General features: G+C 39.7%; 1 protein-coding gene across 8 annotated transcripts in view; it reads left to right on the top strand.

Annotated features, from left to right (window-relative positions):
* The window catches only part of POLQ (DNA polymerase theta), a 116,871-nt gene that overhangs the window by 76,875 nt on the left and 18,883 nt on the right, over positions 1-21,113 (top strand). For 7 of the 8 annotated variants that reach the window (XM_055383755.2, XM_063704094.1, XM_063704097.1 and 4 more), the window contains 3 exons: positions 639-760; positions 8,068-8,252; positions 18,870-18,981. In XM_055383755.2, the coding sequence (XP_055239730.2) occupies positions 639-760; positions 8,068-8,252; positions 18,870-18,981 (419 nt within the window). The remainder of the gene's footprint in view (positions 1-638; positions 761-8,067; positions 8,253-18,869; positions 18,982-21,113) is intronic. The other variant, XR_010132908.1, reaches the window with a different exon arrangement.

Raw genomic sequence — 21,113 nt, 5'->3', positions numbered from 1 at the left:
TATTAATAAACTTTTGTTAAGTATGAATGGCTCAAAATAGCTCATTAGACAAATAAATGAAATTAGTTTAATTTTATGTTTCAGACATACCCATTTCTGTCCTAGACCATTTTGAATCCTGAGTCCCATCTATAAAGAAGCTAATTCATGTTTAATTCAATGTTTGCTAAAAAAAAGTTCTAGTATCTTTGTTAAGCTTTAAAGTGAGTCTCAGATAAAGATTTGGTTTTCTTTGTTTGTTTTTTTGAGACGGAGTCTTGCTCTCTTGCCCAGGCTGGAGTGCAGTGGTGCGATCTCGGCTTACTGCAACCTCCACCTCCTGGGCTCGAGCAATCCTCCCACCTCAGCCTCCTGAGTAGCTGGGACCACAGGCGTGTGCCACCATGCCTAGCTAATTTTTGTAGAGACAAGGGTCTCACTTTGTTGCCCTAACTAGACCCGAACTCCTGGGCTCAAGCAATCTACTCGCCTCAGCTTCCCAAAGTGCTGGTATTACAGGTGTGAGCTATCACACCCAGCCCTCAGTAAGGTTTTTATTAAGTTTCTTAGACGGAAATGCTGATGTTACTGAAAATCAGACCTTTTTCATATATTTGAGACTGCTTCATGTCTAACTGATGATGTTGTTTGCACCACAGAGGAAAATATAAGAAGGGTTTTAGCGTGAATCCTAGATGCCAGGCACAGATGGAGGAGAGAGCTGCAGACAGAGGAATGCCATTTTCAATTAGCATGCGACATGCCTTTGTGCCTTTCCCAGGTAAGGTGGCTGATAGCTTTGAAGCTTCTTATTGCTGTGAGAATGTTTTTCAAAGCATGGATAAAGCCTGAAATATGAGTGAGACTTAGAGCATGCATTGGTCCCTCCATCTTTCTGTCTACGGTGGAGCCTGCCTTTCTCCTTTGTCATGCCAGGTTTATAGCAGTCATCATCTCCATGATCTGCTCTGTGGGAAACTTTTATGGTGTGTGCTCAGCAGCAGCAGTCTGCTGAAACCATGTTTTCTAACGTCATTGTAAACCTCTTTGCAAAGTCCAGTTGGTTTTGTCAGTCTTCATCCTTTTTAACTTGTTTACAGCATTTGTCACTGTTAATCAACTCCTTCAATTTCTCTTCTCCCTTGACCTCTAAGGGCAGTTTTTCTCTTCTTCTAACTTGTTTGCTTTTATGTTTTTTCTCTCTTTTTCTGCACTGCTGCTTCCTATTGCCTGGGGTGGCCCCTAAGGCTATTCTCATTCTGCATGACCTCTCCTCAGTACTCTAGTCATAAACCTTTTGTTGTCAAGACATTTGGAAGTTATGATGTAACTTGCAGATCATTCCAACTGTTAGTATACATATTTGTTCTTTAATCTTTCACCAGCTGGCAAGTCCTAGTGAGCACAATTAACCATCTGAATTTATTTAAATTCCATCAGAAACTTATATGCCAATGGTGAATTCAGACCTATGATGACATGTCCTACTTGGCAATTTTTAGTTTTACTTATGTCTAAACTATTAGCATACACAATTCTATCAAAGTTATCCAAGGGAGTCCCCAGAAAGTCTATGTGGTGTATGGTAATTTCTTTTTTTTTTCGAGACGGAGTTTCCCTCTTGTTGCCCAGGCTGGAGTGCAATGGCGTGATCTCGGCTCAGAGCAGCCTTCGCCTCCCAGGTTCGAGTGATTCTCCTGCCTTGGCCTCCCGAGTAGCTGGGATTACAAGCATGGGCCACCACGCCTGGCTAATTTTGTATTTTTAGTAGAGACGGGGTTTCTCCACGTTGGTCAGGCTGGTCTCGAACTCCCAACTTCAGGTGATCCGCCTGCCTCGGCCTCCCAAAGTGCTGGGATTACAGGCGTGAGCCACTGCGCCTGGCTAAGGTGTATGGGTGTATGGTAATTTCTTTCTTTCTTTTTTTTTTTTTTTTTTTTGAGACGGAGTCTCACTCTCACCCAGGCTGGAGTGCAACAGAGTTTTCTTAAAACTCATGAATCAGTTTTTTTTTTTTTTTTTCCCTGCAGCTTCCTCACCCCTCTCAGCCTTCATAGAAATTCTGGAGTAGGAAAATGCAATTGACATACTGAATAGTACATCAGAGTCTCCTTGCTCTGGATTAGACTTTGGCTTAAGAGAATGTTGTGGCTGGTTTCATTTTTTTTATCCAGACCACTTAAATTTTCTCCATATTAGCAATAATATGTTTTGCCTTATCATTTGTGTGTTCAGTGGAGTAACACTTTTAATTTCCTTCAAGAACTTTTCCCTTGCATTCACAACTTGGCTAACTGTATGGCGCAAGAGGCCTAGCTTTCAACCTATCTCAGCTTTTGACATGCCTTCCTCATAAGCTTAATTATTTCTAGCTTTTTGGTTTAACATGAGAGAGATGCAACTTTCCCTCTCACTTGAACACTTAGAGGCCATTGCCATTGTAGGGTGATTAACTGGCCTAATTTTAATATTGTATCTCAGGGAATAGGGAGTTCTGAGAGAGAGGGGAGAAAGGTGGGGGAACAGCCAGTCAGTGGAGTAGTTAGAACACACACAAAATTGATCAATGAAGTTCACTCTTACATGAGTGTGGTTCATGGATTGTAATAATAGTAATATCAAAGATCACCATAACAGATAATAATGAGAGGGTTTGAAATAATGTGAGCATCACTATTAATAAAATGTGCCAGAGTGAGCACATGCTGTTGGAAAAATGGTGCTGAAACACTTGCTCCACTCAGAGTTGCCAAAAACCTTTAATTTCTTAAAAAAAAAAACTGCAATATCTGTGAGGCATAATAAAGTCAAGTCCAATAAAGCAAGGTATGCTTGATTTTATAAAACTTATATTTTGAAAAAGTAGATCACATGCCCAAGTTGTTTCAAACATACTCGAAAGTGTTTCTCACAAGGCATGGTGGCTCACACCTGTAATCCCAGCACTTTGGGAGGCTGAAGCAGGAAGATCGCTTGAGTCCAGGACTTCACGACCAGCCTGGGCAACAAAGGGAGACCCCATCTTTACAGAAAGTCAAAAAATTAGCTAGGCATGGTGGTGCGCACCTGTAGTCCCAGCTACTCAGGACGCTGTGGTGGGAATATCATGTCACTTGAGCCCTGGAGGTTGGGGCTGCAGTGTGCCATGATCATGCCACTGCACTCCAGCCTAGGCAAAAAAGCAAGACCCTATCTCAAAAAAAAAAAAAAGAAAAAAGAAAAAAGAAAAAAAAAACATTTCCAGTAACTGAATTGAGTACCAGAAACTCATTTTTTAAAAAATTGCATCTGATTGACAAAGCTGGTTCATCTTTTTTTAGAAGTATTAATTTGACTTTGAAGCAGAAACATCCATTACAAAACAATGTCTATACAAGTTAAGTAAATTTACTAATTCTTATGTTACTCATTATTACAAGTTAAGTATCCTTTATCTCAAATCCTTGGGACCAAAAGTATTTCAGATTTTGGAATATTTGCATATACATAATGTGATATCTTGGGGATGGGATCCAAGTCATAATGTGAAATTTATGTTTCATATACATCTTATAGACATAGCCTAAAGGTAATTTATACAATATTTTAAATTTTGTTCATGAAACAAAGTTATAACTTTGACCTGTTACAAGAGGTCAGTTGTGGAACTTTCCACTTGTGGCATTATGTCAGTGCTCAGAAAGTTTTAGATTTTAGAACAGTTTGGATTTTGAATTTTCAGATTAGGGATGCTGTACCTACAGTATGTCAAATTCAAAGGAGTATTACTTAAATAAAAAAGTGACTCTAAATTCATCAACATCAGAGCATTTTTAAAAATTTTTAATATTTTCAGTTTATATAACATGTTGATTGTAATTAAACTATACTGCATATTGATTTATGCTTGAAAAATGCATAAAATTATTATTATTATTATTATTGTTGTTGTTGTTTTTGGTAGAGATGGGGGTCCCACTATGCTACCCAGGCTGGTCTGGAACTCCTGGGCTCCTCCAGGAGTGATCCTCCAGCCTTGGCTTCCCAAATTATTGGGATTACAGGTGTGAGCCACTGCACCCAGCCCATTATTAATTTGTTTTATGAAAAGTTTTCATTTCCAAATACATTCTCTTACCTGTCTAGCTAGGTCAGAAGTACATTTTTCGCTTTCTTGGAGCCTCAAATATATGCTGTGTGGTATCAGTCAAAAAACATAAACCACATTGTTCTTTTTGTCTTTGATTACTGAATACTTGGCAAATGTTCTTTTGTTTCAAGAAAATATTGAATTGGAGTACAGTTAATCTTTGTAGGACTCTCATGAATCAAACAATGAGCTTTGACAGAGTACACAAGATTGTTAAATTCATTGTTGGAAATTTTCAACAGTTCTTAAGCTGGTGATGACTCAGCATTTGTACACATATATAAAATAATTTTAACTGTATTATAACATTTTGATGGTCTGATTTAGAAAACTAAACATAAATCTTTTTTATATATATAGTGGAATGAAGAAACAGGGAAACATCATTCTCCTGTTTAAAAATAAAAAAAGAGTTTTTTAATGACAAAGCTAGAGCATTGTCTATATGATGAAAACTAATTTTTTCATATCTACTTAAAATTCTTCTTGGACAAATGTAAAAGATTCCAAAATATCTATGCCACTGGTTTGATTTTTGTAAGCTAAGAATGGTGTTTTCTTTATAAATTTGGAAGTCCACTGAGACAAAGCCTATTCAGAATATTAATTAAGCAGTTTCTCTGTTATGGGACAATTTATCCAAAGCCAAAAAAAAAACACTTGCAATTTGATTGATCTATCATACTGTTAGGTTACCTATAGAATCTATAGGTAATTGTTTGGTGGTGTATTAGTCCGTTGTCATGCTGCTAATAAAGACCTACCTGAGACTGGGTGATTTATAAAGGAAGGAGGTTTGATGGACTCACAGTTCCACATTGCCGGGGAGGCCTCACAATCATGGTGGAAGATGAAGGAAAAGCAAAGGGACATCTTGACATCTTATATGGTGGCTGGCAAGAGCTTATGCAGGGGAACTCCCATTTATAAAACCATCAGATCTCGTGAGACTGACTCACTACCGTGAGAACAGTATGGGGGAAACCACCCCCATGATTCATTTATCTTCACCTGGCCTCTTGACATGTGAGTTTTGTTAAAATTCAAGGTGAGATTTGGATGGAGACATAGCCAAACTGTATCAGGTGTGTTATTTGAATATCTTTTGCTTTTTGTAAAATGTGATTGATTCTTGTTATTCATGGTAGTTGCATTCTACAAAGCCACAATGAACACTAAATTAAACAAATATTGAAGCATTGCTGCTAGTATGCGGACGTTATGGTTGCCACCTTGTTGAATCTTTGGATTTTGTAGTCTTCACTAATAGAATATAAGGTTTTCTTTTGTCAGACAATTTACTTTCACATCAGCTTGGTCATTTTGAGGCTTTTAAAGCTTTGCTAACAAATGTTTAGAGTAGCCTGCACTCTAGGGCTAGGTTATTCCTGTTCATAAGGTGTGGCCTTTCTGGAGTCTACTTGGTGCTAAAGTTGTTTAACAAGATCTCTTCTCAGTCTTGTTTGTTACAGCTTGATCATTTCTCAGCATTCAAGAATATGTTGTTGAAGTAGTTGTTCAGCTGAAAGCTATGCAGTATTTGTTCTTCCTTTAGTAATATTTATTTCTTCAGTGTTTGTTCTTTGCCTGGCGCCCTGCACTTTCCCCCTGCACAACTTAATATTTGGTCAAAAATCCAAGGGAATTCCTGTGTGTATTTCTGGTGCTCCTTTTATGCACAACTTTTTTCTCTCCAAATTCCAGCTGTCTCAAAGCCCCAAACTCTAGACTGTGTTTCCTTAGTTCAGAGACAGATACAGTGCTGTGCTTCAGCTCCCTTTCCCTGCTACAGATTCTGGAAAATGCCTCCATTCAGATCCCTGAGACCTTTGTGTGGCTCACCTCATTTTCTTCCATTCTCAGTGATTATAGTTCTGCATGGCTTGTTGTCTAACATCTGAGAACCATTTTTTTTTTCCCATATAATTTGTCCAATTTTATGGTTGTCTGTGGTAGGAAGTCCACCAAAGTTGTGGCCATTTACAGTTTGAGTATCCCTTGTATGAAATGCTTGGGACTAGAAGTGTTTTAGATTTTGATTTTAGAATATTTACACTATTTAGAATATTTACTAATTGAACATTTCTAATCCAGAAATCCATTATCTGAAATGCCCCAGTGAGCGTGACGTTTGAGCATCTCGTTGGTGCTCAAAAGTTTTGGATTTTGGAGCATATTGGATTTTGGAATTTTGGATTAGGGATGCTCAACCTGTATTTTAAATTAGTATTTATCTCTTTTTGAATAGGTTATTCATTAACATAGTTCAGAAATCAACATGATATAAAAGATGTGTATTGGGAAGCTTTGCTTCCTTCCCTGTCATCTATACTATCCTTCCCAGTTCTTATAGATTACTACATGTATGAGGCCTTTTATGTATTTTGACAGTATTTCTTTATGCAGATATAAGCAAATATGGGTATATAATCTTTTCTTTCCCTATTTTTACACAAAATTAGCATTCTGTATACATTATTGTGTACCTTGCTTTTTTCATGTAATGTTTCTTTTTCTTTTTTTTTCTTTTTTTTCTTTTTTTTTTTGAGACGGAGTCTCACTCTGTCACCAGGCTGGAGTACAGCGGTGGGATCTCAGCTCACTGCAACCTCCAACTCCCTGGTTCAAGGAATTCTCCAGCGTCAGCCTCCCGACTAGCTGGGATTACAGGCATGCTCCACCACTCCCAGCTAATTTTTGTATTTTTAGTAGAGACAGAGTTTCACCATGTTGGCCAGGATGGTCTCGATCTCCTGACCTCGTCATCTGCCTGCCTTGGCCTCCCAAAGTGCTAGGATTACAGGCATGAGTCACTGTGCCTGGCCGTAATGTTTCTATACTAGAGATTTGTGCTTATCAATAAGGACATTTAAACAAAAACCAGTTTAAACTATGTTCAGGTAGTCTGTGCAGCAGTCTGTGGGCTTGTTTGCTGAGTCATAGAGTAAAAACCTGTTTAATTTCGATAGACACTGTTAAATTGCCAACGAATGGGGAGGAGATTCCATTTTACTTCTCAGTAACAATGTACGAGTGTTTTTCTCCTCAGCCTTGTCACAGAGTGTTGTCCAACTTTTGTAATTTTTGCAATACAGGTGAAGAAAAATTGTTTCTTGCCATAGATTTTTTATTTCTCTTATGAAGCTGAGCATTCTTTAATATGTTTAAGGTTCTTTTGTTTTTATTATGTCTGAACTTCTTATTTATAGTTTGTCTTTTCCTCCACAAGTAACAACTCTTCTTATGAAAGGGCAATGAGTCTTTTGTGAGATCAGTTGCAAATATTTTTCTAATTTTTCTTTGACCCTGCTTTTATTTTTTTAACTTTGTTTTTGTTTTGTCATGCATATCTAATCCACCCATTTCTAATCTATAGGTAAATTATTTTAATCGTTTTAATAACTTGCTCACCTGTTGACCACTTGATTTTTTTCACTGAATGACTTTGTTATTGTCAAATCAGGGCACACATTTCTCTCCAGCCCACTTAACATTTGCACACATTGGACACCAGTTTTTTCATTAATTCATTCATTCAACAAGCATTTGTTAAGGGCCTATTATCTATCAGCAACTGTGCAAGGTTTTCTGTAGAATGAAAAGGAAAATTAAGCTTCCTATTCTTAAGTACTCAGAGCAAAATAAGAGAGGCATGAAAGCACCATTTTGGATTATGTGCCAGGTGCTGTAGGAACGCTGAGGAACGCACTCCACGGTGGGCAGATGTCAGGGTGGCTTTACCCATATTATATATACTTGAAAGCTACATGGAAAAAAATGACCTAAGATACAGAGCTGAATTCCATCATATTAAGAGGAAGGTTTTAACTTTTGACATGTGATTTCAAAGTTCTAAGTTAGAACAAAATTTTTGTCATCCTGCTCAATTATATGATATAGAACTTGGATTGTGTGATATAGAAACTTTACTAGCTTTTCTGAAATCACTTCTACTTCAGGTGGTTCAATACTGGCAGCTGACTACTCTCAGCTTGAACTGAGGATCTTGGCTCATTTATCCCATGATCGTCGTCTCATTCAAGTGTTAAACACTGGAGCTGATGTTTTCAGGAGCATTGCAGCAGAGTGGAAGATGATTGAGCCAGAGTCTGTTGGGGATGATCTGAGGCAGCAGGCAAAACAGGTGATTTTAGTGAACATGGTTAATATAAAGGAGAAGAATTTAGTGACTCAAAAAAAGTTAAAAATGGTCTCAATTATTTGCAACTGAGAAACAGTTTCTCCAACTTTGGATCTTTCAAAGCACAGTTCATCTGAGCTTATCTCATGGTATTCATTATATTTTCTTTTGTGGAGGCAGTAGGAAGAACCAAAAAGACTGAGATCTGAGGCTACTTCGTGTCAGGAAAACCATATGCATTTAAAGCCATTATATGTCTAGTCACAGTGCCTGGTACTCACTAGATGTCATGGTGGTAGTGGTGGTCAGAGTGCGTGTGTTCGTACACACCCGCATGTGTGCACATATGTATACTTAAAAAACATCTTTCCAGGCTGGGCGCGGTGGCTCACGCCTGTAATCCCAGCACTTTGGGAGGCTGAGGCGGGCGGATCATGAGGTCAGGAGATCAAGACCATCCTGGCTAACACAGTGAAACCCCATCTCTACTAAAAATACAAAAACTTAGCTGGCCGTGGTGGTGGGTGCCTGTAGTCCCAGCTACTTGGGAGGCTGAGGCAGGAGAATGGCGTGAACCCAGGAGGCGGAGCTTGCAGTGAGCCGAGATAGCGCCACTGCACTCCAGCCTGGGTGACAGAGCAAGACTCCATCTCGAAAAAAAAAAAAAAAAAATCTTTCTAGTCTGTAAGTGTTCTGAGGTAAAGTTCCATATTTTCATTTTTATATTTTTTTATAGCATCAAGCCATAGTGCTTTGTATAGAAGGTAGTCTCTAAATGTTTGTTGAAAAAATATTGCTGACCTGTAGATTATAGTTAGTACCTGATAGCTTTTTAGCCGTTGAAGTTATTGGTTAGTAATCTACCTATGAAACTTCATGCTGCCTTTGTAACTTTGAAATGGATCCATGTTAGTTTCTACTCTGGATAACTATTAGGCAAAGAGTAAGTCAGAGGCCACATTTATACCATTCCTTGGCCTGGGTTAACACTGATACTTTCTTACCACATGACCCGTGGGAAATCTGATGCCATTTGCAAGACAGTAGGATTGCTAGCTGAGGTAAATGCACACCACCATACTCTGAGATCCTGCTGTTTTTGTTTCGCATTTACATTTCTAGTTCCTCACAGTTGTAGTTTTTTTGTGTGTGTGTGGAGAGGTGAGGTCTCAATTTGTTTCCCAGGCTGGTCTTCAACTCCTGGCCTCAAGTGATACTTCCAACTTGGCCTCCCAAAGTGCTGGGATCGTAGGCATGAGCCACTGCACCCAGCCTCACAGCTGTACTTCTTGACTGGCTCATCAAGCATGGAACACTTTCTCTAACCACCTGTTTAGCACCAACACTTGTTTCTTCCACTATTTAAAAAGCCAGCTCTGTCCTCTCTGTCTGTTTAATCCCTGGAGAGGTTCTGCATTTAGCAAGAATCAAACCCTAGGTAAAATAGATAATATTCCCATATTTAATTCTCATAACCCATGAGATAGCTATTATTATTACTATCACCATTTTATAGAGGAGGAAACTGAAGCACAGAAAGTAATTTGCTTAAGGTCATGCAGCTATAAGTGGTAGACCAAGAATAAATTCAGAATGCCAGAACTTGGGCACCCGACTTCCTTTTATTTATTTATTTATTTTTATTTTATTATTATTATACTTTAAGTTTTAGGGTACATGTGCACAATGTGCAGGTTAGTTACATATGTATACATGTGCCATGCTGGTGTGCTGCACCCATTAACTCGTCATTTAGCATTAGGTATATCTCCTAATGCTATCCTTCCCCCATTCCGCCACCACACAACAGTCCCCAGAGTGTGATGTTCCCCTTCCTGTGTCCATGTGTTCTCATTGTTCAATTCCCACCTATGAGTGAGAACATGCGGTGTTTGGTTTTTTGTCCTTGTGATAGTTTACTGAGAATGATGAGTTCCAATTTCATCCATGTCCCTACAAAGGACATGAACTCATCATTTTTTATGGCTGCATAGTATTCCATGGTGTATATGTGCCACATTTTCTTAATCCAGTCTATCATTGTTGGACATTTGGGTTGGTTCCAAGTCTTTGCTATTGTGAATAGTGCCGCAATAAACATACGTGTGCATGTGTCTTTATAGCAGCATGATTTATAATCCTTTGGGTATATACCCAGTAATGAGATGGCTGGGTCAAATGGTATTTCTAGTTCTAGATCCCTTAGGAATCGCCACACCGACTTCCACAATGGTTGAACTAGTTTACGGTCCCACCAACAGTGTAAAAGTGTTCCTATTTCTCCACATCCTCTCCAGCACCTGTTGTTTCCTGACTTTTTAATGATTGCCATTCTAACTGGTGTGAGATGGTATCTCATTGTGGTTTTGATTTGCATTTCTCTGATGGCCAGTGATGGTGAGCATTTTTTCATGTGTTTTTTGGCTGCATAAATGTCTTCTTTTGAGAAGTGTCTGTTTATGTCCTTCGCCCACTTTTTGATGGGGTTGTTTGTTTTTTTCTTGTAAATTTGTTTGAGTTCATTGTAGAGTTTGGATATTAGCCCTTTGTCAGATGAGTAGGTTGCGAAAATTTTCTCCCATTTTGTAGGTTGCCTGTTCACTCTGATGGTAGTTTCTTTTGCTGTGCAGAAGCTCTTTAGTTTAATTAGATCCCATTTGTCAATTTTGTCTTTTGTTGCCATTGCTTTTGGTGTTTTAGACATGAAGTCCTTGCCCATGCCTATGTCCTGAATGGTATTGCCTAGGTTTTCTTCTAGGGTTTTTATGGTTTTAGGTCTAACATGTAAGTCTTTAATCCATCTTGAATTAATTTTTGTATAAGGTGTAAGGAAGGGATCCAGTTTCAGCTTTCTACATATGGCTAGCCAGTTTTCCCAGCACCATTTATTAAATAGGGAATCCTTTCCCCATTGCTTGTTTTTCTCAGGTTTGTCAAAGATCAGATAGTTGTAGATATATGGCATTATTTCTGAGGGCTCTGTTCTGTTCCATTGATCTATATTTCTGTTTTGGTACCAGTACCATGCTGTTTTGGTTACTGTAGCCTTGTAGTATAGTTTGAAGTCAGGTAGCTTGATGCCTCCAGCTTTGTTCTTTTGGCTTAGGATTGACTTGGCGATGCAGGCTCTTTTTTGGTTCCATATGAACTTTAAAATAGTTTTTTCCAATTCTGTGAGGAAAGTCATTGGTAGTTTGTTCGGGATGGCATTGAATCTATAAATTACCTTGGGCAGTATGGCCATTTTCACGATATTGATTCTTCCTACCCATGAGCATGGAATGTTCTTCCATTTCTTTGTATCATCTTTTATTTCCTTGAGCAGTGGTTTGTAGTTCTCCTTGAAGAGGTCCTTCACATCCCTTGTAAGTTCTATTCCTAGGTATTTTATTCTCTTTGAAGCAGTTGTGAATGGGAGTTCACTCATGATTTGGCTCTCTGTTTATCTGTTATTGGTGTATAAGAATGCTTGTGATTTTTGTACATTGATTTTGTATCCTGAGACTTTGCTGAAGTTGGTTATCAGCTTAAGGAGATTTTGGGCTGAGACAGTGGGGTTTTCTGGATATACAATCATGTCATCTGCAAACAGGGACAATTCGACTTCCTGTTTTCCTAATTGAATACCCTTTATTTCCTTCTCCTGCCTAATTGCCGTGGCCAGAACTTCCAACACTATGTTGAATAGGAGTGGTGAGAGAGGGCATCCCTGTCTTGTGCCAGTTTTCACAGGGAATGCTTCCAGTTTTTGCCCATTCAGTATGATATTGGCTGTGGGTTTGTCATAGATAGCTCTTATTATTTTGAGATATGTCCCATCAGTACCTAGTTTATTGAGAGTTTTTAGCATGAAGGGTTGTTGAATTTTGTCAAAGGCCTTTACTGCATCTATTGAGATAATCATGTGGTTTTTGTCTCTGTTTCTGTTTACATGCTGGATTACATTTATTGATTTGCATATATTGAACCAGCCTTCCATCCCAGGGATGAAGCCCACTTGATCATGGTGGATAAGCTTTTTGATGTGCTGCTGGATTCTGTTTGCCAGTATTTTATTGAGGATTTTTGCATCAATGTTCATCAAGGACTTTGGACTAAAATTCTCTTTTTTGGTTGTGTCTCTGCCAGGCTTTGATATCAGGATGATGCTGGCCTCATAAAATGAGTTAGGGAGGATTTCCTCTTTTGCTGTTGATTGGAATAGCTTCAGAAGGAATGGTACCAGTTCCTCCTTGTAACTCTGGTAGAATTTGGCTGTGAATCCATCTGGTCCTGGACTCTTTTTGGTTGGTAAGCTATTGATTATTGCCACAATTTCAGAGCCTGTTATTGGTCTATTCAGAGATTCAACTTCTTCCTGGTTTAGTCTTGGGAGGGTGTATGTGTCATGGAATTTATCCATTTCTTCTAGATTTTCTAGTTTATTTGCGTAGAGGTGTTTATAGTATTCTCTGATGGTAGTTTGTATTTCTGTGGGATCGGTGGTGATATCCCCTTTATCCTTTTTTTTTTGTGTCTATTTGATTCTTCTCTCTTTTCTTCTTTATTAGTCTTGCTAGTGGTCTATCAATTTTGTTGATCCTTTAAAAAAACCAGCTCCTGGATTCATTAATTTTTTGAAGGGTTTTTTGTGTCTCTATTTCCTTTAGTTCTGCTCTGATTTTAGTTATTTCTTGCCTTCTGCTAGCTTTTGAATGTGTTTGCTCTTGCTTTTCTAGTTCTTTTAATTGTGATGTTAGGTTGTCAATTTTGGATCTTTCCTGCTTTCTCTTGTGGGCATTTAGTGCTATAAATTTCCCTCTACCCACTGCTTTAAATGTGTCCCAGAGATTCTGGTATGTTGTGTCTTTGTTCTCGTTGGTTTCAAAGAACATCTTTATTTCTGCTTTCATTTTGTTATGTACCCGGTAGTCATTCAGGAGCAGGTTGTTCAGTTTCCATGTAGTTGAATGGTTTTGAGTGAGTTTCTTAATCCTGAGTTCTAGTTTGATTACACTGTGGTCTGAGAGACAGTTTGTTGTGATTTCTGTCCTTTTACATTTGCTGAGGAGTGCTTTACTTCCAACTATGTGGTCAGTTTTGGAATAGGTGTGGTGTGCTGCTGAAAAAAATGTATATTCTATTGATTTGGGGTGGAGAGTTCTGTAGATGTCTATTAGGTCTGCTTGGTGCAGAGCTGAGTTCAATTCCTGGGTATCCTTATTAACTTTCTGTCTCGTTGATCTGTCTAATGTTGACAGTGGGGTGTTAAAGTCTCCCATTATTATTGTGTGGGAGTCTAAGTCTCTTTGTAGGTCACTCTGGGCTTGCTTTATGAATCTGGGTGCTCCTGTATTGGGTGCATATATGTTTAGGATAGTTAGCTCTTCTTGTTGAATTGATCCCTTTACCATTATGTAATGGCCTTCTTTGTCTCTTTTGATCTTTGTTGGTTTAAAGTATGTTTTATCAGAGACTAGGATTGCAACCCCTGCTTTTTTTTGTTTTCCATTTGCTTGGTGGGTCTTCCTCCATCCTTTTATTTTGAGCCTATGTGTGTCTCTGCACGTGAGATGGGTCTCCTGAATACAGCACACTGTTGGATCTTGACTCTTTATCCAATTTGCTAGTCTGTGTCTTTTAATTGGAGCATTTCGTCCATTTACATTTAAAGTTAATATTGTTATGTGTGAATTTGATCCTGGCATTATGATGTTAACTGGTTATTTTGCTCATTAGTTGAAGCAGTTTCTTCCTAACCTCGATGGTCTTTACAATTTGGCATGATTTTGCAGTGGCTGATACCGGTTGTTCCTTTCCATGTTTAGTGCTTCCTTCAGGAGCTCTTTTAGGGCTGGCCAGGTGGTGACAAAATCTCTCAGCATTTGCTTGTCTGTTAAGGATTGTATTTCTTCTTCACTTAATGAAGCTTAGTTTGGCTGGATATGAAATTCTGGGTTGAAAATTCTTTTCTCTAAGAATGTTGAATATTGGCCCCCACTCTCTTCTGGCTTGTAGAGTTTCTGCCGAGAGATCCGCTGTTAGTCTGATGGGCTTCCCTTTGTGGGTAACCCGACCTTTGTCTCTGGCTGCCCTTAACATTTTTTCCTTCACTTCAACTTTGGTGAATCTGACAATTATGTGTCTTGGAGTTGCTCTTCTCGAGGAGGATCTTCGTGGCGTTCTCTGTATTTCCTGAATTTGAATGTTGGCCTGCCTTGCTAGATTGGGGAAGTTCTCCTGGATTATATCCTGCAGAGTGTTTTCCAACTTGGTTCCATTCTCCCCATCACTTTCAGATACACCAATCAGACGTAGATTTGGTCTTTTCACATAATCTCATATTTCTTGGAGGCTTTGTTCGTTTCTTTTTATTCTTTTTTCTCTAAACTTCCCTTCTCACTTCATTTCGTCTTCCATCACTGATACCCTTTCTTCCAGTTGATCGCATCGGCTCCTGAGGCTTCTGCATTCTTCACGTAGTTCTCAAGCCTTGGCTTTCAGTTCCATCAGCTCCTTTAAGCTCTTCTCTGTATTGGTTATTCTAGTTATACATTCGTCTAAATTTTTTTCTAAGTTTTTAACTTGTTTGCCTTTCGTTTGAATTTCCTCCTGTAGCTTGGAGTAGTTTGATCATCTGAAGCCTTCTTCTCTCAACTCGTCAAAGTCATTCTCCATCCAGCTTTGTTCCGTTGCTGGTGAGGAACTGCGTTCCTTTGGAGGAGGAGAGGCACTCTGCTTTTTAGAGTTTCCAGTTTTTCTGTTCTGTTTTTTCCCCATCTTTGTGGTTTTATCTACTTTTGGTCTTTGATGATGGTGATGTACAGATGGGTTTTTGGTGTGGATGTCCTTTCTGTTTGTTAGTTTTCCTTCTAACAGACAGGACCCTCAGCTGCAGATCTGTTGGAGTTTGCTAGATGTCCACTCCAGACCCTGGTTGCCTGGATATCAACAGCGGTGGCTGCAGAACAGCAGATTTTCGTAAACTGCGAATGCTGCTGTCTGATCGTTCCTCTGGAAGTTTTGTCTCAGAGGAGTACCCAGCCGTGTGAGGTGTCAGTCTGCCCCTACTGGGGGGTGCCTCCCAATTAGGCTGCTTGGGGGTCAGGGGTCAGGGACCCACTTGAGGAGGCAGTCTGCCCATTCTCAGATCTCCAGCTGCGTGCTGGGAGAACCACTGCTCTCTTCAAAGCTGTCAGACAGGGACATTTAAGTCTGCAGAGGTTACTGCTGTCTTTTTGTTTTTCTGTGCCCTGCCCCCAGAGGTGGAGCCTACAGAGACAGGCAGGCCTCCTTGAGCTGTGGTGGGCTCCACTCAGTTTGAGCTTCCCGGCTGCTTTGTTTACCTAAGCAAGCCTGGGCAATGGTGGGCGTTGGGCACCCGACTTCCTATCCAACACACTTATCTGCCGGAGACAACTGCTTCTATTTAATAGACTCCTGCATGATTTAACAGTGTTTATGCTATACCAGTTTTTGTTTGTGTCACCATGCACTCAACCACCTAATCCCTGAGCCTTGCTGAGATCTCAGACAGCACTAAGCAACATGAGTTAAAAAAAAAAAAAACAGGAATAACAACAACAAAAAAGGTGAAAAAGAAAAAAAGGAAAGGAAAAAGGCATTAAAAAACGTGGCGGTGGGGGCAGTTCCAAGATGGCCGAATAGGAACAGCTCCAGTCTACAGCTCCCAGCGTAAGCTATGCAGAAGACAGCTGATTTCTGCATTTCCAACTGAGGTACCAGGTTCATCTCACTGGGGCTTGTCGGACAGTGGGTGCAGGACAGTGGGTGCAGCCCACCGAGCGTGAGCCGAAGCAGGGCGAGGCATCACCTCACCTGGGAAGGACAAGGGGTCAGGGAATTCCCTTTCCTAGCCAAGGGAAGGTGTGACAGATGGCACCTGGAAAATCGGGTCACTCCCACCCTAATACTGCGCTTTTCCAAGGGTCTTAGCAAAGGGCACGTCAACAGATTATATCCTGTGCATGGCTCGGAGGGTACCATGTCCATGGAGCCTTGCTCATTGCTAGCACAGCAGTCTGAGATTGAACTGCAAGGCAGCAGCGAGGCTGGGGGAGGGGCGCCCGCCAGTGCTGAGGCTTGAGTAGGTAAACAAAGAGGCCAGGAAGCTCGAACTGGGTGGAGCCCACCGCAGCTCAAGGACGCCTGCCTGCCTCTGTAGACTCCACCTCTGGGGGCAGGGCATAGCCAAACAAAAGGCAGCAGAAACCTCTGCAGACTTAAATGTCCCATCGGACAGCTTTGAAGAGAGTAGTGGTTCTCCCCACACGGAGTCTGAGATCTGAGAACGGACAGATTGCCCCCTCAAGTGGGTCCCTGACCCCCGAGTAGCCTAACTAGGAGGCACCCCCCAGTAGGAGCAGGCTGACACCTCACATGGCCAGTTACCCCTCTGAGACAAAGCTTCCAGAGGAGTGATCAGGCAGCAACATTTGCTGGTCAGCAATATTCACTGTTCTGCAGCCTCCGCTGCTCATACCAAGGCAAACAGAGTCTGGAGCGGACCTCCAGCAAACTCCAACAGACCTGCAGCTGAGGGTCCTGACTGTTAGAAGGAAAACTAACAAACAGAAAGGACATCCACACCAAAACCCCATCTGTACGTCACCATCATCAAAGACCAAAGGTAGATAAAACCACAAAGATGAGGAAAAAACAGAGCAGAAAAGCTGAAAAATCTAAAAATCAGAGTGCCTCTCCCACTCCAAAGGAACTCAGCTCCTCGCCAGCAATGGAACAAAGCTGGATGGAGAATAACTTTGAGAAGTTGAGAGAAGGCGGCCTCAGACAATCAAACTTCTCTGAGCTAAAGGAGGAAGTTTGGACCCATGGCAAAGAAGCTAAAAACCTTGAAAAAAGATGAGACGAATGGCTAACTAGAATAACCAGTGTAGAGAAGTCCTTAAATGACCTGATAGAGCTGAAAACCATGGCAAAAGAACTACGTGACAAATGCACAAGCTTCAGTAGGCAATTCGATCAACTGGAAGAAAGGGTATCAGTGATTGATGATCAAATAAATGAAATGAAGCAAGAAGAGAAGTTTAGAGAAAAAGAATAAAGAGAAACGAACAAAGCCTCCAAGAAATACGGCACTATGTGAAAAGACCAAATCTACATCTGATTGGTGTACCTGAAAGTGACGGGGAGAATGGAACCAAGTTGGAAAACACTCTGCAGGATATTATCCAGGAGAACTTCCCCAATCTAGCAAGGCAGGCCAACATTCACATTCAGGAAATACAGAGAACACCACAAAGATCCTCCTCGAGAAGAGCAACTCCAAGACACATAATTGTCAGATTCACCAAAGTTGAAATGAAGGAAAAAATGTTAAGGGCAGCCAGAGACAAAGGTCGGGTTACCCACAAAGGGAAGCCCATCAGACTAACACCAGTTCTCTCTGCAGAAAGCCTACAAGCCAGAAAAAAGTTGGGGCCAATATTCAGCACTATTAAAGAAAAGAATAATGAGAACACTTGGACACAGGACAGGGAACATCACACACTGGGGCCCGTTGTGGGGTTGGGGGAGGGGGGAGGGATAGCATTAGGAGATACACCTAATATAAATGACGAGTTAATGGGTGCAGCACACCAACATGGCACATGTGTACATATGTAACAAACCTGCACATTGTGCACATGTACCCTAGAACTTAAAGTATAATAAAAAAATAAATAATAAAAAAGCGAATAAAATAGAAAACTTGGGAGTGGGGGTAGACTTCAGTTAGCTTATCATGTTGAAAGTTTTTTTGGAATTCTGATAATCATGCAAGTTATCTTTTTAGATTTTATTTAATGATATTTATACAGAGCTTGCTTTATGTCAGTTTCCTAAACAGTTATAAGTAATAACTCATTTAAACCTAACAATCCCATGATGCAGATATTACTGTCTTCATTTTGTAGATGAAGAAATTAAGATACAAATTGGTTAAGTGACTTGTGCAAGATGATACATTTTGTGAATGATAGATCTAGGCTTTGAACCCCGGCCGTCCTTATGATTAAACCAGACTTTCTTTAATTGCCTATTTAGATCATTTCCCTTCACTACTCCCGAAATTTTCTTAGGAGTTTTTGTTTGTATTTAAGTGAATTAAATTCTGCAGTTGTGGCAATTTAGGTGGCTATGAGGTGAGGAGGATTTTTTTTTCCAGTTAAGTCTTCGTCATAAAGTCACAAAGCCTACTCTTTCTACACTTCAAGTCTTTTTCAAGGACAAGAAGAGGGATGTTTGTAATGCTTCTCTTCCCTGACTCCTAGGCACTTGAAGTGGAAGTTAATGAAGTTCTGTGAGGAGTAAAAAGTTGCTATAAAGACTGCTGGATAAAGGACAAATAGTCAAAAATAAATTTTTCCTTAGATCACACATACCTGTTCATTCATACTCCCTCCTGCCCTTCTGTCTCTCTCTGAAAAAGTAATGCTGAAAGGCAGAAAAGATGTTTGCAGGATATCAGTCTCTGTGGATCTCACCCACCAAAAGCAATCTAATCATTGTTTCACTCACTGTGAAATAAAAAGTTTGCCGAAATTCGCATCCTTATGAACCCTTTTATTTGCATTTTATGTACTTATAACCTTTATTTGTTGGATGACTCCCTTTCAGATTTGCTATGGGATCATTTATGGAATGGGAGCTAAATCTTTGGGAGAGCAGATGGGCATTAAAGAAAATGATGCTGCATGCTATATTGACTCCTTCAAATCCAGATACACAGGTAATTTATCTTCTAGATAGTATTCTTTTCAACCATCTTACCATATTATATTTTTAAAAATTTGTGTAATGGAATTTTCTTTTGAAATATCAATTAGTCAGAAGTTTTCATCAGGCATTGTTAAGGGTAAATAATATTAACCTTATAATCACTTACTAAGATGTAATAATCTTATTTCATATTTTTCATTAAAGTAGGAACAGAATAGTAAAATGTAGTTGATGTGAATCTACTGTGTCACTGTGAACAACCCATAAAATCAGGAGTTGACTTGTGCTTTGGTTTAGATAGCTGTAGTTTGAAACAGTAAACTATTGAGTATATATACTAGGAACTCTGATAATTGCTAATTAAATATACGAGGAATTCTGAGAATAATTGCTGTTATAGAGCAGTTTGAGTATTGTCTTAAATGATCTTTTTTGCCTGTTTTTTTGTGGTATAATTTACATATAATAATTAGATTCACCCTGAAAAAGGTATATAGTTCTGTGAATTTTGACAAATGCATATGGTCATAAAATTTACACCACAACCAAGATATAGAACCATTACTCTATCATCCCAAAAAGTTCTTTTATGCTCTTTTTAAATCAACCCTGTCCCTTATCCGTTATCCCCCTTGTATTGGTACTGAAGTAAGCAATACAATTCTGGGCATGGTGGCTCACGTCTGTAATCCCAGCACTTTGGGAGGCTGAGGTGGACAGATCACGAGGTCAAGAGATTGAGACCATCCTGGCCAACATGGTGAAACCCCATCTCTACTAAAAATACAAAAATTACCTGGGCGTGGTGACATGCACCTGCAAGTCCCAGCTACTCGGAGGCTGAGGCAGGAGAATCACTTGAACCTGGGAGGCGGAGGTGCAGTGAGCCGAGATCATGCCATTGCACTCCAGCCTGGGGGTCAAGAATGAAACTCCATCCCAAAAAATAAAATAAAATAAAAAATGAAAAGAATCAAGCAGAAATTCTGAAGTAGGAAAATGCAATTGATATACTGAAGAGTATCAGAGTCTCTTAATATAGCAGAATTATTCAAGCAGAAGAATTACTGAGTTTGAAGACAGGCTATTTGGAAACTCACAGAGGAGATAAAAAAGTATTAAAAAGGATGAAGCACACCTGCAACATCAGAAAATAGCTTCAAAAGGGCAAATCTTCTAAGAGTTATTGGCCTTAAAGAGGAGTAGAGAAGGAGATAGGAGTAGACAGTGTATTCAAAGGGATAATAAAGAACTTTCCAAACCTAGGGAAAGATATCAATATTCAAGTAAAAGAAAGTTATAGAACAGATTTAACCCAAAGAAGACTGCCTTAAGACATGTAACAATCAAACTCCCAAAGGTCAAGGATAAAGAAAGGATCCTAAAAGCAGCAAGAGAAAATAATCAAATAATATACAGTGGAGCTTCAATATGTCTGGCAGCAGACTTTTTAGTGGCATGAAGTGTCGAAGGAAAAACAGCTTTTACCCTGGAATAATATATCTGGCAAAAATACTAATATCCTTCAAACATGAAGGAGAAATAAAAACTTTCTCAGACAAATGAAAGCTGAGGGATTTCATCAACACCAGAGTTGTCCTACAAGAAATGCCAAAAAGAGTTCTACAGTTAGAAAGAAAAGGATGTTAATGAGCAATAACAAATAATCTAAAGGTACAGAACTCACTGGTAATATTAAGTACGCAGAGAGACACAGACTATTATAACATTGTAATTGTGATATATAAACTATTATCTTAAATAGAAAGACAAAAATATTAATCAAAAATAACTGTAACGGCCTTTCAAGACACTGGCAGTACAATACAATATAAATATAAACAACAAAAAAGTTAAAAAGTGGGCCGGGCGCGGTGGGTCACACCTGTAATCCCAGCAATTTGGGAGGCAGAGACAGGCAGATCACCTGAGGTCAGGAGTTCAAGACCAACATGGTGAAACCCCATCTCTACAAAAAAATACATAAATTAGCTGGGCATGATGATAGGTGCCTGTAATCCTAGCTACTTGGGAGGCTGAGGTGAAAGAATCGCTTGAACCCAGGAGGCGGAGGTTGCAGTGAGCCAAGACTGTGCCATTGCACTCCAGCCTGGGAGACAGGGCGAGACTCTTTCTCAAAAA

Source organism: Gorilla gorilla, chromosome 2, assembly GCF_029281585.2.
Source record: "Gorilla gorilla gorilla isolate KB3781 chromosome 2, NHGRI_mGorGor1-v2.1_pri, whole genome shotgun sequence".
NCBI lineage: Eukaryota > Metazoa > Chordata > Mammalia > Primates > Hominidae > Gorilla > Gorilla gorilla.
The sequence above is the reverse complement of the archived record's forward strand: the minus strand, read 5'-3'. Positions and strand labels throughout refer to the sequence as shown.